This window comes from Oreochromis niloticus, linkage group LG12 (genome assembly GCF_001858045.2).
Source record: "Oreochromis niloticus isolate F11D_XX linkage group LG12, O_niloticus_UMD_NMBU, whole genome shotgun sequence".
Taxonomy (NCBI): Eukaryota; Metazoa; Chordata; class Actinopteri; order Cichliformes; family Cichlidae; genus Oreochromis; species Oreochromis niloticus.
In genome coordinates, this window is record NC_031977.2 from 27,129,592 (window position 1) to 27,144,138 (window position 14,547).

At 38.9% G+C, this 14,547-nt stretch overlaps 2 protein-coding genes across 4 annotated transcripts; one reads left to right on the top strand and one right to left on the bottom strand.

Moving 5' to 3' along the window:
• Positions 1-85: 85 nt before the first annotated feature.
• LOC102082422 (cell division cycle protein 20 homolog B) lies at positions 86-12,214 on the bottom strand. Of its 3 annotated transcripts, none has more exons than XR_003222429.1 (12): positions 11,968-12,214; positions 11,577-11,622; positions 7,212-7,428; positions 6,562-6,671; positions 5,868-5,919; positions 5,242-5,358; positions 4,140-4,351; positions 3,907-4,001; positions 3,431-3,659; positions 2,855-2,915; positions 2,579-2,702; positions 86-1,283 (listed from the first exon to the last, which is right to left on the bottom strand). XR_003222429.1 is itself a non-coding variant. In XM_005459820.4 (12 exons), exons 2-12 carry the CDS (start codon positions 11,616-11,618, stop codon positions 1,186-1,188), a joined length of 1,422 nt encoding a protein of 473 aa, XP_005459877.1. In that variant the 5' UTR covers positions 11,619-11,622; positions 11,968-12,214; the 3' UTR covers positions 86-1,185. The 3 variants fall into 3 exon arrangements, 2 of the variants coding, with proteins under 2 accessions (XP_005459877.1, XP_005459878.1); XM_005459820.4 differs by having other exon boundaries at positions 2,790-2,915; XM_005459821.4 differs by lacking the exon at positions 11,577-11,622 and having other exon boundaries at positions 2,790-2,915.
• On the top strand, positions 8,026-10,631 carry gpx8 (glutathione peroxidase 8 (putative)). The gene is made up of 3 exons (XM_003455308.5): positions 8,026-8,341; positions 8,505-8,766; positions 9,996-10,631. Exons 1-3 carry the CDS (start codon positions 8,135-8,137, stop codon positions 10,157-10,159), a joined length of 633 nt encoding a protein of 210 aa, XP_003455356.1. The 5' UTR covers positions 8,026-8,134; the 3' UTR covers positions 10,160-10,631.
• Positions 12,215-14,547: the final 2,333 nt, after the last annotated feature.

Here is a 14,547-nt window from a genome sequence, read left to right on the forward strand (position 1 = left end):
CTTATGCAGATTTCTTCTCAGTTCTTTTTTTTTTTTAAATTTCAGTTTCTTTGCTGACTGGGCTTCATTTCAGACTGCACTTGAGGCATGGTGCTGCTTTCAGCTGAGTGTTGACATTATTCATCTTGACCTTATATATCATCTTAGTCAAAAGTGGAAAAGCGTAGGCTAGACTTTGCAGACATCTGAGGTTACAGGGACTATATAAACCGACCTCAGTCATTGCACGTTTGCTCCGACATCTCAGTGTGACTGTGAACATATAAACTATAAGAAATAACTCATGTAGATTTGGTGGTGGGGGGGTCTTGCTCTGTTTTTATAAAGGAAGTCTTCACCACAGTGCTTTTGCACAAAGTGTTCTCTTAAATCTTCTCTGGTCACGCTCTTGCAAGTCAAATTTTGCAGCACATAAGCTCACACACAAAGTCTTTTCAAGCAGAAACCTATTCTGCTTCATTTTACATTTAACTTAAGTCTAAGTGATTTAACTACTAAACACATAACTTTTAAAACAAACCACAAAGCTTTCACTCTATTTCTAGGTAAAATAGGTAGTAGGGATATTTCAAGTCATAGGGGCAATAAAAGCTACCTCAGGCTGAAAGACTGTATTCTACTATTAGGTTCCTAAATTTTATTCCATTGTGCAAAATACAATAAAAAAAAAAATTCAGGAAGTCAACATTTACAATGAAGACATATCAGAATGTAATATACATAAAAACACAACAAACACAAAGTGAACTCACATACAGAACAAATAAATGATGATGAGCCTTAAGTCAGCAGCAACAGATTTCAACTGTTGGTGCTGAGCTATTTCATATGTGTGTACACTAAAACATATCCCATGTCTGTCTTTTGCTACCTTTTACATGATAGTAGTCAGTACGGCATATCTGTCATATCATAACTATATAAAAGATTCATGTTGTGTAGCTATTAAAACAGGAAACCTGTGCTAGCGGCATGCACGATGCATGACAAAAGGTGTGAGCTGGTGGTAAACTGGCTTTGTGCTGTGGTTGACATCATGGGTGGGAAATGTGTGGTCTCTATGACACAATTGCCAAGAAGGCAGCAATGTGTACTTATGTGGTAATTAATTGTATACCTATTTCTAACCAGATGCTAAAGAACTTTATTATCAATATGAATGTCACGGTTCCATGACACTGGTTACTACAAATCCCAGATGTGAAAGCGCTGGTCCGCACTGGTGGAGAAGATCTGAGAATTGTCAGGGTTTAAGGCCAAGTGTAGGACTCTATCAGAGTGACCTGGTAAAAAAAAAAAAAGATTAATTCATTATTTAAAAGAACTGAAAATCAGTTCTTGTTGTTGCTAATAAGTAGTAAGAAAATGCCACATTAACAGGGAATTAATATTGAATTGTATTACCTTGATTATAAAGCCTTTTTACATTGGTTTTTATGTTTTTTGATGGAATCACACATCAAAAACCAGGATTAGAAAGCAAATTTGACAGACATCGTGGATTCAGGAGATAATGGAATAAAAGCAAAATGAAGTTAAATGGAAAAAACAGATAATACCGAAAACCGAACAATATAAGCACTCTGTTCCAAACCTCACTGCGCACATATTTGTCTGTGATTCAAACAAGTGTTTCATTCAGTAGCAACTTCTCCTTGTTTGCCAGTACAACTGAGTCAATCAGAGCCTTATTGGCAAAAATGAGAAGGGGGACTTTATGACTGTGGTTAACCAAGAAAATGGTGACTAAAAATCTGCCTACAGAATAACGGCCTGCATTGGTGCGACTCAATGGGAGCTACACTATTTTGTTTTTGTTTGTTTTTTTTCCATTATAAAAACAAGTCAATTTCCCTATCTTATCACAACCAGTATTCTTATGGGAATAGGACTTTTTTACCATAAGGGTTGATATCAGTAATTACACTTCTGAAAAATAGCGCAGAATGATCAGCAGGTTTTTATTTAAAACACAAAAGTACAAAAAAAACTTAAATTAAAAAAAAGTATATTTTGAGAATTACTTGATCATTTATTTATTAAGTAAAAATATTAAATATTACACACTAGTGGGTTGAAAAAGACAGTGTGCCTTTTGCATTCAGTGTTTGGTTTGAGCCCCCCTGACCAGAAAAAACAGGAATTTAGCATTTCTGTTAGCGGTTTATTTCTCATTTTTTCCCCCCTTAAGCCGTAAGTATTGGTTTTCTAACACCAGCTCTCAATACTACAGGAAAGTGAGACAGCTCATATTAAAACTAGTAACCTTAGTTTCATATTCACTAGAGGGAAGCCCAGAACATGAATCACTCAGCACACGATGGCCATTAAAGACATTAGTGGTAGGTGACAGAGCTGCTGCACTGACAACTGCTTCAATGACAATATTACTCACTGTGTTATTGACACAACACATTTGTTCCTATGAGTGTGTTTTCAATGTGTTGAGACTAAGTTGGGATAGTATCAGACAGCAGTGCTGATACAATTTAACGTTGCATTAAACAGAATTATTTACTTTGTTAATAAAAAGGTTGTAGTAATGTAGAACAGTCACGTGTTTTTTTGGTTTTCTAACCTGTGAACTGGTAAATGGGGCTGAGAGAGTGAAACTCCCACACCCAAGATGTGACTTTGTGATGAGGTAGGCCATGACCTGTAACCAGATATCGCTTCTTTTCAGCCCATTGTAGAGAACATATCTGCAAATGGGGGTAATTAGTAATAGTTTATCCAGCATTTATATACAGTAAAACAAAAATATCCACAATACTTTAACTCTCAAGCACCTGTGAATTTGTTTGGGCAGAAGTTACACAAGATGCTGATTGTGTGTCCCAGATTCTCAGCTCACCATCTTTCCATCCCCCTCCTGTAGCAATAATGTTTCTCTGCCATGGGCACCACCCCATTGCCTAAAAAAAATAACACATACAAAGGTGGATACATAAAGAGCATTTTTAAGCCTCTGTTCACTAACACCAAAATCCTTACACCTTAAAACCATTAGCCTCTTATTCACGTTTAGCTGCTTTCACGTTTGCTCAGACTCTGTGACTCTGGCTGTGCCAGCCTTTAAAAATGCCAAACATGTCTTCACTTGTGAATGGCACTGATATTGTTTTGCAAGTGAGGCAAGTAATAAAAATCAGTAACAGATACTGACTGTAGAGAAGGGCTGTGCATATGGCTGGGTCAGTTGGTTCACAGATCAACAGCAAATTACATATTTAAGCGTTTTACACTTTTGGGAGGACTGCCAAGATATATCTTAGTTTTAAATATGGACATGTTAATGTTGCCATTGTGTTCATGTTTTTATAAAGGAACAGCTAAGCACAACATAGCAAGATGTGTGTTCAATAGAGTCTGCTCTATAACACACACAAGAATCGGTTTACTTTTAGGCTCCAATTCCAAGCACACAGACCTTGACAGCACTGGGCTGCTTCACTGTCATTACGGGCTGACTTGACATTTTTTTTCCCATGATGTCATCATCCCAGATATGGAGAAGGCCTTCTGTGGAGCCGCTGGCCAGCCATTTGCCTCCTGGTGACCACTGCAGACTGCAGACCCCCTCCCTCTGGGTGGCTACACCTACCAGAGGTGTGAAAGCCCGAGGGTCAAGGTGACAGATATGTCCAAGAACAGATCCACTGTCAGAAAAAACACTGCTTTTATGGACACTTTTATTAATTAAGTGTCTCCTACCCTGTTCATGACTAATTCATCTACATTTCTTCTACTAAAGGGATAAAGCTGTATGACTTTAGCTCTTATCCTAAGCCTATCTATCCTATTTATTCATTCATTTATTTAGCATAATTTCCAAATTGGTCAATCTTTTCCATTTCATTATTACACAGCACATTCTTTAAATACCAGAACAAACCAAATGGGTACCTGCTAAGTAACTGCTGTTTCCAGGAAAGAGCTCTCACCACAGTCAGGTGTGACAGCAGAAACCTCATGTTCTGCTTGTGTTCGACATCCCACAACTAAAGAGTCAAAGAGAGACAAAGACACCACAAACAGTCATCCTGCTGATTCAGTAAATATGACACTTCCCTTCTCACAGAGCCCCCCCATACCACATTTGGTTTGAATAAGTTTCCAACCTCTATGAGCTCATTTACCTGTATCTCCCCTCGTCTAGTCGCGATACTGAGGGCTCTTCCATCTGTGCTCCAGCACAGAGACGAGACCGACTGACGATATCGGCATCCTGATTGTGGACTCAGGTCCAGATGTCCAACCAGATCACGAGTTTCTGAATTCCAAATGTAAACTGAAGAGCCGAGTGCTAATGCAACCATGCCATTACAGCTGCAGTCGAGAAGGTTAGTGTCTGAAATGACAAAGTTGCAAAAACAAAGGACTACAGAGGACTATATTGTAGGCATAAATTATGAGTCATGTATTGATGAACAGAATGCGCCTTAATTATAAATATTATAATTTTTTGTTAAATCTGTTAAATCCACCAGAGTGTTTTCAGTAAGTATTTTTCAGAAAAAAAACAAGTAGCAGATGTTCCAGGTTGTATTTTTGTTGCCCACATGGCTTTGCTATTTAAAATAATGAAATTTCACCAGCACACCCCAACACAACCACCATTATTCGTCAAACATGATGGAAATGTTATAGCACGTAGATGTGCAACTTCTTAGTGGCCCAATATTGATAGAAGAAGAAGTGTACACAATACTCTCTGCTCAGATTTAACCAAATACAACCAAACTGAAAAAGGACAAGTGAGTCACCTGATCCAAACCCAGAAGAGCATGCTTATCAGTTTTAAATACAAATAAGCCCACAAATAAGCACCAACCAACAATGGTGAAGTAAAGGCCCAGTAGAGGATCTCAAGGGAGGAAGCACCACATTTAATCATGTCCATGCATTCTTGACTTCAGGCAGAATGAATGCAATGCAAAGGATTACTAGTTTGTTCAATTACTTCTGACCCTTTAAAAATGAGACTATTTATAAATGTGACTGTAATTTCCTAAACAGTTAATGCAACGCATTATTAACCCCAATGAATTTAAGCTGAAAACTGCATTTCAGCCACATTTGGATTGTTCGTTTTACAGTCTACTGTGGTGTCTGTGAAGGTTCTCAGTCATCCAGGTCATTGTAATCTAAGGAGCTTAAAAAGAAATGTCTACTGTGGTGGTGTACAGAAGCAAAAAAACAGTGTTTATAAAAGTCATATAGGGCTTCATTTTCACTTACAGTAGTCATTCAGCATTGATGGTGCTGCCAACTTAACCACTGACTTCCCGTGCAGGCTCAGAGTGGCTTTGTTCAGAGTGGCAAATGGCTGAAGATCATATTTTCTTTCATCATAACCTTCAATGATAAAATATAATTTAAAAGATATTGTTGTAACATACATTGTACATCTGCTGTTAATCCATTAATTTTCAAACACTTTCTTTGTTGTGTCGTGTTTTTGACATGAATCAATAGTTGCAGCAAGCATCTACATTGATGTACATTAAACACTTGTTGCAGTAAACTAGAACATGTAGAAGCTTGTGATGACTGCTAAAGTGCCTAAATGTGAATAAAGTCTTAAGAGAACTTAACACGTGATTTCTTTAAAACTTTTCTTCCTTATTGTATGCTACCAAATTTCTCCAGACTTCAAAAACTGATGTGCAGTCTGATAAAGTAAACCTATAATTACATCATCCAGCATTAAAAAAAAAAAAAAAAAAAAAAAAAAACAACGAAAAAAATGCAGCGTGATCACAGTATGTATTTGGGTTTCCCAGTATGACATCATGTAGTATCAGTCCAGAGATCATTTACACAATCATTCATGTTTCTATGAGAGAAAAAGAAACATGATCTACCTGAGCGATTGAGATTTTCAGGTTCTTGAACTGCAGGTCTCCACACCCATTGCTGTAAAACAAAAACAAAAAAAGGGAAACAGTTACTCATATTTAAGTTTCAAAAATATCCAACATTAGCATATCATTGAAAGTTAGCATTAGCAATATATGCAGACTTTCTTTTTTTTTATGCTTTATATATTTTATGGCGGAATGACACTAAATATCCATCCATCTTTCTTATCCCAGCACATTGACCTGTTGCAGGGCCACAACACATGGAGACAAGAAAAAGTATTCCCAGTTAAAATCAATTTAGAATAACCAATCACCCACTGCATGTCTTTGGACTTCACACAGAAAGGCCCCAGACTCTGTATAAACCCAGGACCTTCATCCTGTGAGGCAGATGAGCTAGCCACCACACCACCATCCCTGATAGGATAATAATATTTTATTATTCTTATGTCAAAATGATTATGTTCTTTTACACTTTTTTTTTTCACTTCGAGCAACTTTTGGAAACCACACACATACAAAACTTTCTGACTTTTTTCACTTTTAAATGATAACTTCTATGTTTGTGTATGAGACAATGACTTGCAGAAGTCAGTTTAACATATCCCTCAAACTATTGCATCACAACCACACACACACACACACACACACACACATACACACAAATGAGGAAGTGCAGCTTCCTTAAACAAACCTCTTGTGGGGCGTTTTCTGCAGCAGGCCTTGTCTTGCCAGCGATCGTGCACTCTGTGTTCACCAAGTTAACAGACTCAGAGTGAGACAAGCCTCCCACCAATGCTGCCTCTGGTGAAATCAAATGACATCATAGAAAACGTCCAGCAGCTCTCAAATAAAAATGACTGTGTCAGTATGATGATACACCTGGTGAAGATTAAAAAGAATGAAGTATTGTTTCTAGATATAAGCCTAGGGGAGTGCACGTCTGTGCATTTTAAAATCAGCAGTGTCATATAAGAACAGTGTTACCCAGCTGAATCATAAATATGTTGTTCAAGTGCAACACCAACAGCTTAGGTACAGTCCCCAGTGGCGTCTTCGTGTGGCAGGAAAAAGTTTTTTCGTTTTGGTTTGGTTAGGTTTTTTTAAACCAAAATATTTATCCAAATTATACAAACATTGTTGCATTGATATGACATACACATCATGCTTTAAATCCTGAATCAGTCGTTCCCCCCCTCTTCTAAAAATCAGTCGTTTAAAACCTGACTTGGGGTAATTTCTGAGTTTAATCACACTTTTAATGAACTAACTTATGTGAATAAGCCTGGCATCAGTATTGCATCATCATTATTATTATTACTGAACTTCTGTGTTGTTTAATACCTTGGATATTTCCTGGTAGGACTCCCTGTCCTGGTTCATGCTTTCTCGGTGGAGAATCGAGCTCCAGCCTCTGACAGACGGTATCAAACTCGAAGCTTGGCTCACACTGCCGCCCAGGGGCCAGTGGGGTACTTGCAACAGGGCCTTCTCTGCAGCGCCTCTGGATGATCCGCCTCCTGAAGCATTTGTATGTGACTTCGTGGGCCTCGGATTGTTCCTGAGCAGACAAATAACAATGATTTTTTTTAATACCATCTCAAAATAAGGTTATTTAAAATGTACTAAACAGTAACTTCATATCATTACAAACTAATCTATTAAGAGCCTAACTTCCTGTTAAGATTTTTCGAAACCTTTCATAGCAGATGAAGATTCAGTAGTTATTTAAATGCTTTACAGTGATTACTGAGGAAGCCACTGGAAAGTTTGTATGGTTAAGTGTTTGCTGAGGTTCCTCTAGTGCTAATAATCTGCACTGAGCCTTCAGGCATGTTTATTATTATTATTATTATTATTATTATTATTATTAAAGAATAATACGTTCCTGATCTCTGTTTTTAATGTTTTTAAACATTAAAAACAAGTGTTATATACATCAGTCTCAATATTCGTTCCTTCTTATGCTTTTTACATTGAACACACCTAACAAAACCTAAAAGATAAGACACTGTTTTTTTGTTTTTAAAAAATATATTTTTAGCTGACCCTGTAGTCGGCCTATATAGATTTCTGTAGTGTAGCTGCAAGTCGAGTATTTAAATGCAAATTCACTTATTATTAGTTTTATTTTGCTGCTGAGTTTCCGGTATAGTCGCTTGCACCGTTTCCCGTCCAGCTGAACGCGACTCTTTCCTCTGATCCGCCCCAGAACTTCTGGAAGGAGAGCCCCAGTTCAAGCCACGGTTTGTTCTTTCCCCTCCAAGATGGAGGCTTTGGGAGGTTATCCTACCAGGTCCTCCAACCCAAAAGCGAAAAAGTTAACTGTGCTGTTGAGCATGACGGTGGGTGTGGGGTGCTTATTTCTTCTGCAGACCCAGCTGGTGAAACCCAGAAAACCGAAGGATTTTTATTCTTTCGAGGTGAAGGACGCGAAGGGGAGGACGGTTTCTCTGGAGAAGTACCGAGGAAAAGTATGTCCACATCATCACCCGTCGTTTCAGACTGAGAATAAATCTGGCCAAAACCGCGTTTAACTTACCCTGTGTCAGTTTAGACTTGATTTATTTGCAGAGTGCGTCTTTTTAAGAGCTTTTTAAACTAACTGTGCACTGCTCCTAATCCCCTCCTTTGCAGGCGTCCTTAGTTGTAAACGTGGCGAGTTACTGCCAGCAGACGGAGGCGAACTACAAGTCTCTACAGGAGCTCCACCGGGAGCTGGGCACCTCTCACTTCAACGTCCTGGCCTTTCCCTGCGGACAGTTCGGGGATACGGAGACCGGAACCAGCCGGGACATCGAGGCTTTCGCCAAGTCAGCCTACGGCGTTACCTTTCCTTTCTTCAGCAAGATCAAAATAATGGGATCAGAGGCTGACCCTGCTTTCAAATTCCTCACAGGTTGGGAGAAAGGCTTTTAACGAATATCATGACTGTGGGATCACTGAGTGAGATCACAGAAACACTGATTACATATTTATACCTGCTCCAAGTGCACGGTGTATTTAAGGATGGAAGGAAGTCAAATTTGGAGCTGTCACCAAACCTCAAACTACAAATACGTAACAATTGGTCTCACCTGTGTTCCAGGTACAAGTGTTGATAGTCTAAAACCAAACAAGATTAGGCAAAGCCTACTTTTACTTCATCTGAGAGGAAAATAATCTGTTACTGTTGTAAAATGTGGAGCTGAACATAAAGTTTTGTATTTTTCAATCACCCCAGGGTAATTTAATGAGTTTTTATGAACATGATGCACCTGAAAGAAGACCTGCAGAACAAGTCTATGAACTCCAGAGGTAACTGGAATATAAAGTATGGTTCTGATCTATTCTTTGATTACAAGACTTGATGGTATAAAATGTAATCAATTCAGTGTCATATCTGCTAAATAACAACTTAATTTATGTTGGTAAAGCAGCAGAACTCACATTCTGGTCCATATCTGTTTTTATTAACCATCTTAATGGACAGTAACACAACAGTCATGGCGAGCTATAATGATTAGCAATAGCCAAGGGGAATTTATCATTTGAATTAATGCTATTACAGCATATGAAAATAAGTATGCACATTTGAGTTTTTTAGTGTTAGGTTTTCACTTGATTTTCAGTTACAACACATACATTTTCACTGCACTATCAAATTATATAATATTGAAATGATACTATAGGATTGTTTAGATCTTTTATTCTTATTTTATTTATTTAATATAATTTTTGTGTATTCATCATTTTGATTTGATAGTGTCCACTCCTGTTACAAAGTAGCTAAAAGGAGTTATTGGGGTTCTTTTTTTCTGTTGTCATGGTAATCTGCTATTAAGTTATGAAGTTAAGGCATTTGGTATTTTTGGTATTTTAGCATCCTGTAATCTACCTAACTGTCAGTGTTTTTAAGCATATTTTAGAGCCTGATGTGTCTGTCTGAGTGAAACACTGTTTTGTCCTGGCTTTATCTTTGAGGAATATCTTTTTGTCTTCCGTGTGTAATAGTTTGTTTTACTATATGGAAATTGAATTACTTGTTGCTGCCCAAACAACTCTAAAAATTGCTTAAAAATAAGATAAATTAAAAAAAAAAAAATGTAGCATTAACAACTGTTCTGCGACATCTTGTTTGTTTTTCAGATTCTGTGAAGAAAATTCCAAAGTGGAACTTCTGGAAGTTTCTGGTGAACCCAGAAGGGAAGGTGGTTCGATTTTGGCGAACAGACGAGCCCATGGAAAGCATCAGAGAAGAGGTCACAGCGATGGTGCGGGAAATCATCCTAAAGAAACGAGTGGAGCTATGATGGCCCCTAGTGATCAGCACTGGACATAGCACTGCTTTATGTCTGTGTTTCCTGAGCTGTGGCAGCCAGGAAGGACTGAACTGTTGACAGTGAGTGTTGCTTGGAGAGGGTTGTTGTTCCAGAAAGATGCAAGATGAAAATATCAGGCAATCACCGTGATGCAATGCAAGTCAGAGTGTGTGTGTGTGTGTGTGTGTGTGTGTAAATGTGTGTATGTGGGGGTGTTTATCCTGTGGTCAGTGATGAGCATTTCTTATAATGACCACTGCTGCAGCTGCAGTGGTTATTTAGCTTTTCAGTTGTTGGCATTTTGAAATGTTCAGCTTTCCTTCTTTTCATCTCTCCAGTGTTTACATTAAAATCTTTTTTTAAGAGGAAGCAAATTAATTGAGCCTGATTTGACTGATTTGAGCCCAGCAAACTGTGCAGCATCTATCCAACAATAAAATGCTCTCATAAGTATTTGATTTAACTAATGACTTGCAGATTTTTCATTTAGATGTCCTGTGTTGTGGGTATCAAGCGTCTTTCTTAACTGAATAATTAAATCACATTACACATTAGCTACTAATGTTAATGCATTGATATTAAGGCCATCTGCATAAATATGGTGCTGATACCTTCCATGCTGTGGTTGATTTTTTTCTGAATGTTTATGACTATGAGAAAATAATATAAAATAGATAACGGAATCAATGAATCGCATCTTAATACTAACTGATAGCAGTGAAGGGTGACTACAGACATCACTGTTGGTGTGGATTAAATGGACAGCTGGAGGGCAGCAGCAGGTGAGCTGGGACAGGAAGAAACTACCAGCTAACAAGACACTGCCTTCCAGTCACCCACAATTCAACAGCTTCACTTTCATCTAAACTGTCCTTATAATTAAAAATTAATATTTTCTTTGCAGAGTTTGCAAACATTTAAAAGTCATATCGAATGGCTATTGAGCCATTAGTGTGACCCACAGAGTGAAATGTAACTGTTAAAGTAGCAGAGCAGTGTGAGCTGGCTGAAGAAACGTCAGCTAACATTACACTGCCACCCAACCAGCCACAACTCTTCTGTCCATGTAAATGCAAATGCGTGGATTTGACTGCCGACGTTCAGCTGCTCAGTTATTTATCAGTATGCAAAATGTAGAATTGTCTCCCAGCTTCACTCTTGGCTGACTTCTTATTCGCAGGTGAATGAAGCGGATTACGTGGCAGTGCCGACAAACATGTTTCAGGTGAGATGACAGCAGCAGTGAGGAGTGCAGCTGACAGCTGTCAGTCAAATAGCACAGCCAGCAGCAGTACACTGCCGCACTGACACTGCAAGATCAGCAGAAAGAGGAAGGAGGCAGCCAACAAATGAAGCGGGAACATTTCTGATTATTTTAATGCCAGTTTCACTTTAGTTCCCCCCTTACCTTGAATGGAAAGTGCCGCTTTCCTGTAAAATCTCGCAACATCCTCCTGATCATAAAAACAAAAACACCACAAGCTCAGCTCATCATCACGTGAAACTAGTGTCTAACATCTTAGTCTACGCTTTCAAAGAGTTATTCACCAAGCTGAGGACTATTTCAAGTATGCTGCAATTAATATCAGTGACTGTGTGTTTTGGGTTTTTGTTTTTTTTTTCTACACCACTATACATAGCACATGCTGTGGTTAGAAGAACCCAAATAGGAAGAGTCCCTGTGTTTAGTGTTTGAGTTGCCTGGTAGCAGCAACAGCAAACGATCCTAAGTAACATATAACATGTCTTGACTGCTCTACTGAGGCTATTTTAATTGCCCGCAACTATAACTTACTTACCCATCTGCGTGAATCTTCACTCCAGCGTTTCAGGCGCATCTTCCATTTCCTTCATTTAAGCATGCCCCAGTCCCCCACTTGTCCTCCCTAGTGAGGACACTGACCGGTCATGCCTGGTGCACCTGTTGTCTCCTCTCCTATATACTCTCGCTGGGCGGACGCCGGAGCGGGAAGCAAAGTCCTCTGCTGTGCTATTGGCAGTTAGGTCCATTTCCCCCCCCTGTTCTTAATTAAGCGGCCTATAGACTCGCTCCTATTCAGGGATTCCCTTCGCGTCCTGGTTTCTAATGGAAACAAACAGACAAAGAAAGAAAAAGAACAACGCGGTAATGTTATAAAGGTGGAGGTGGCTGCGTGTTATCAGTTGATGTCCTAACTTAGACAAGGACAAACTACTTCACCTTTATTTCTTTAGGGTGGTGTCAGTTTGCACACTTAATCACATGGTTTGCAGATGCAGGCTTTTATTCAGCTTGTTATGTCGCTGAAGAAAGCATCATTTTAAATATAAAGGCTAATGATGATTATCGGCTATAGTTACTTTAGGAAAGAGGTAGGATCGTGCAGTTTAGCACCTTTAAAACACACGAAAATTTATTATAAGTAAATCATAAATCACAAATCCTGAAAGAATGCCAAAACGGAAACTGAGACCCTAACAGAGCGAATAACCTAAAATATTTAGCATGTTAAGAAATACAATTATAATTATTTATATATTTATTTATTTCTAAATTGTAGGCCTAATAAGTTGTTTTAGATGTTTGGAAGTGAATTCAAACATCAGCAAATTTTGACAACACATACTAATAAACACTCCGCAAACTGCAGATTTTACTGATTGGATTTAATGCGTTGTCATAAACCTGTAACAGCTCCTCTGGTGGGCAATCAGTGGCCGTGTTTTGCGGGTAAAGGCCGTGTATCCGCGGGCCACACTGTTTAATGAGGAGCTGCTCTGGCGCTAAGTGGGCCGAACGGCGCGAGAGCACGCACGTTCTTGCCACCTGCCACTTCCATATGCGCTCGCACCTCGAGTGCGAGCCCGGGACAGTGCGCCAGGTGCTCCATCAGGCTGTCATAGAGCCCAAATGATTGACAGAAAAGGTTAAGCTCTCAAGATAACCCACAGTAACCTTTCATTTATCATCACGTCCAACAGAAACAACAACAACAACAAAAACCGGCTCCGTGTTTGTTATTTTTACTTTTAACCTGGAAAATTCACAAATCTGTGGCACAGCAAACAAAATTACCACATAGCGTACTATAATCTAAATCCACCCAGTTCTCATTCATAAAATAAAAATGGTTAAACTAGTTTTGTTTAGGTTTTTTTCATCAGTATAAAATGTATCAAATTTAAACAGCCTGCATTTTCGTGTAGGCTAATCTTTTATTTAGCCAGTTCATTTAAGTTTTTTAAATGAGTTAAATGTGAATTAGCTTTCATTTGCCCAGAACCTTACACGTCTGTATCCCACCACAGGAACAATACGTATTTTTTCTCCCGCTGGACTCCGTCTGGCTTGCAGCCTCTCTCCAGGTTTGAGTTTAGTCACCTTAGAAACGCATTGTGTCTGTATTTTCCTTTCTCCTCCCGCATTGTTCCCCGCAGTTTGGCGGTAGCTTAACCGGTCAAAAGTGTCACAGCCAGCTTATACAATGCTTTGGCCTGTGCCATGCTCTCACCAGCGGTGTTGGTCAGTTACAAAAGCATTTGTTTGCTGTAAAAGTGGCTCAAGGCCCGGCTGGATGTCGAGCTCAGCACACGTGTAGATGTTTTCTATAATAAAGTGGCTGAAATTTGACATTAAGCATCAGATTGTGGCCAAGGTTGGCCAGTCTGTAACAAGGGAAGTAGGATAGTTTAACTAGATCATTATTATTAGGCTATCTGCATGTCTATTTAGAAGCAGCTGGACAGGTCAGATGTAAGAATCTGCCATACTGACTTGCTGAATGACAGATGTTTTGTAACACTTGTCTTCATCCTTTTATCTTCCTCATTACTTTCTCTCTCTCCTTGAACAAAAGGAACACAGCTCTGCTTTTGTATGTAATCAATTAACAGTCACTGTTATGTGTAAAACCTCACTCTCCTCATCATTAAGTTTCTTCTTGAAAGTTAAACACCACATTTCTTTTGCAATGACTAAATTGATTTAAACTGGCTTTGCATTACAGAGAAACTTTTTAAAGCTGGATTTTAAAAAAAAAACAAAAAAACATCAGTCAAGTGGTCTTTAAGTATAAATTTGCTATGAGTTATTTATCGGTTAAATGCACCTCAACTTCCCTCAGTGGTGTAACTTTCCATAGTCTTTAAATAAATAGTCAGGCCTGTGTTAATTAGGTCTCCATCTCGCTATCAGGTTCTTCTTATCTGCACTCGCTGTGTTAAATGCGGTGTTCATGACAGCAGGAGTGTCAGTACTGTAAACTGTCCCCAGTCAAGGGTCTGCACTGTTGCCTTCACTGCTGTAAAACAAACAGGCCCTGGTTGTGGAAGTTTATACAGGTGCCTGACCTGAGATTGTCCAAATGTCTTGTGTACCAGACAGGCTCTTACAGCTAAAG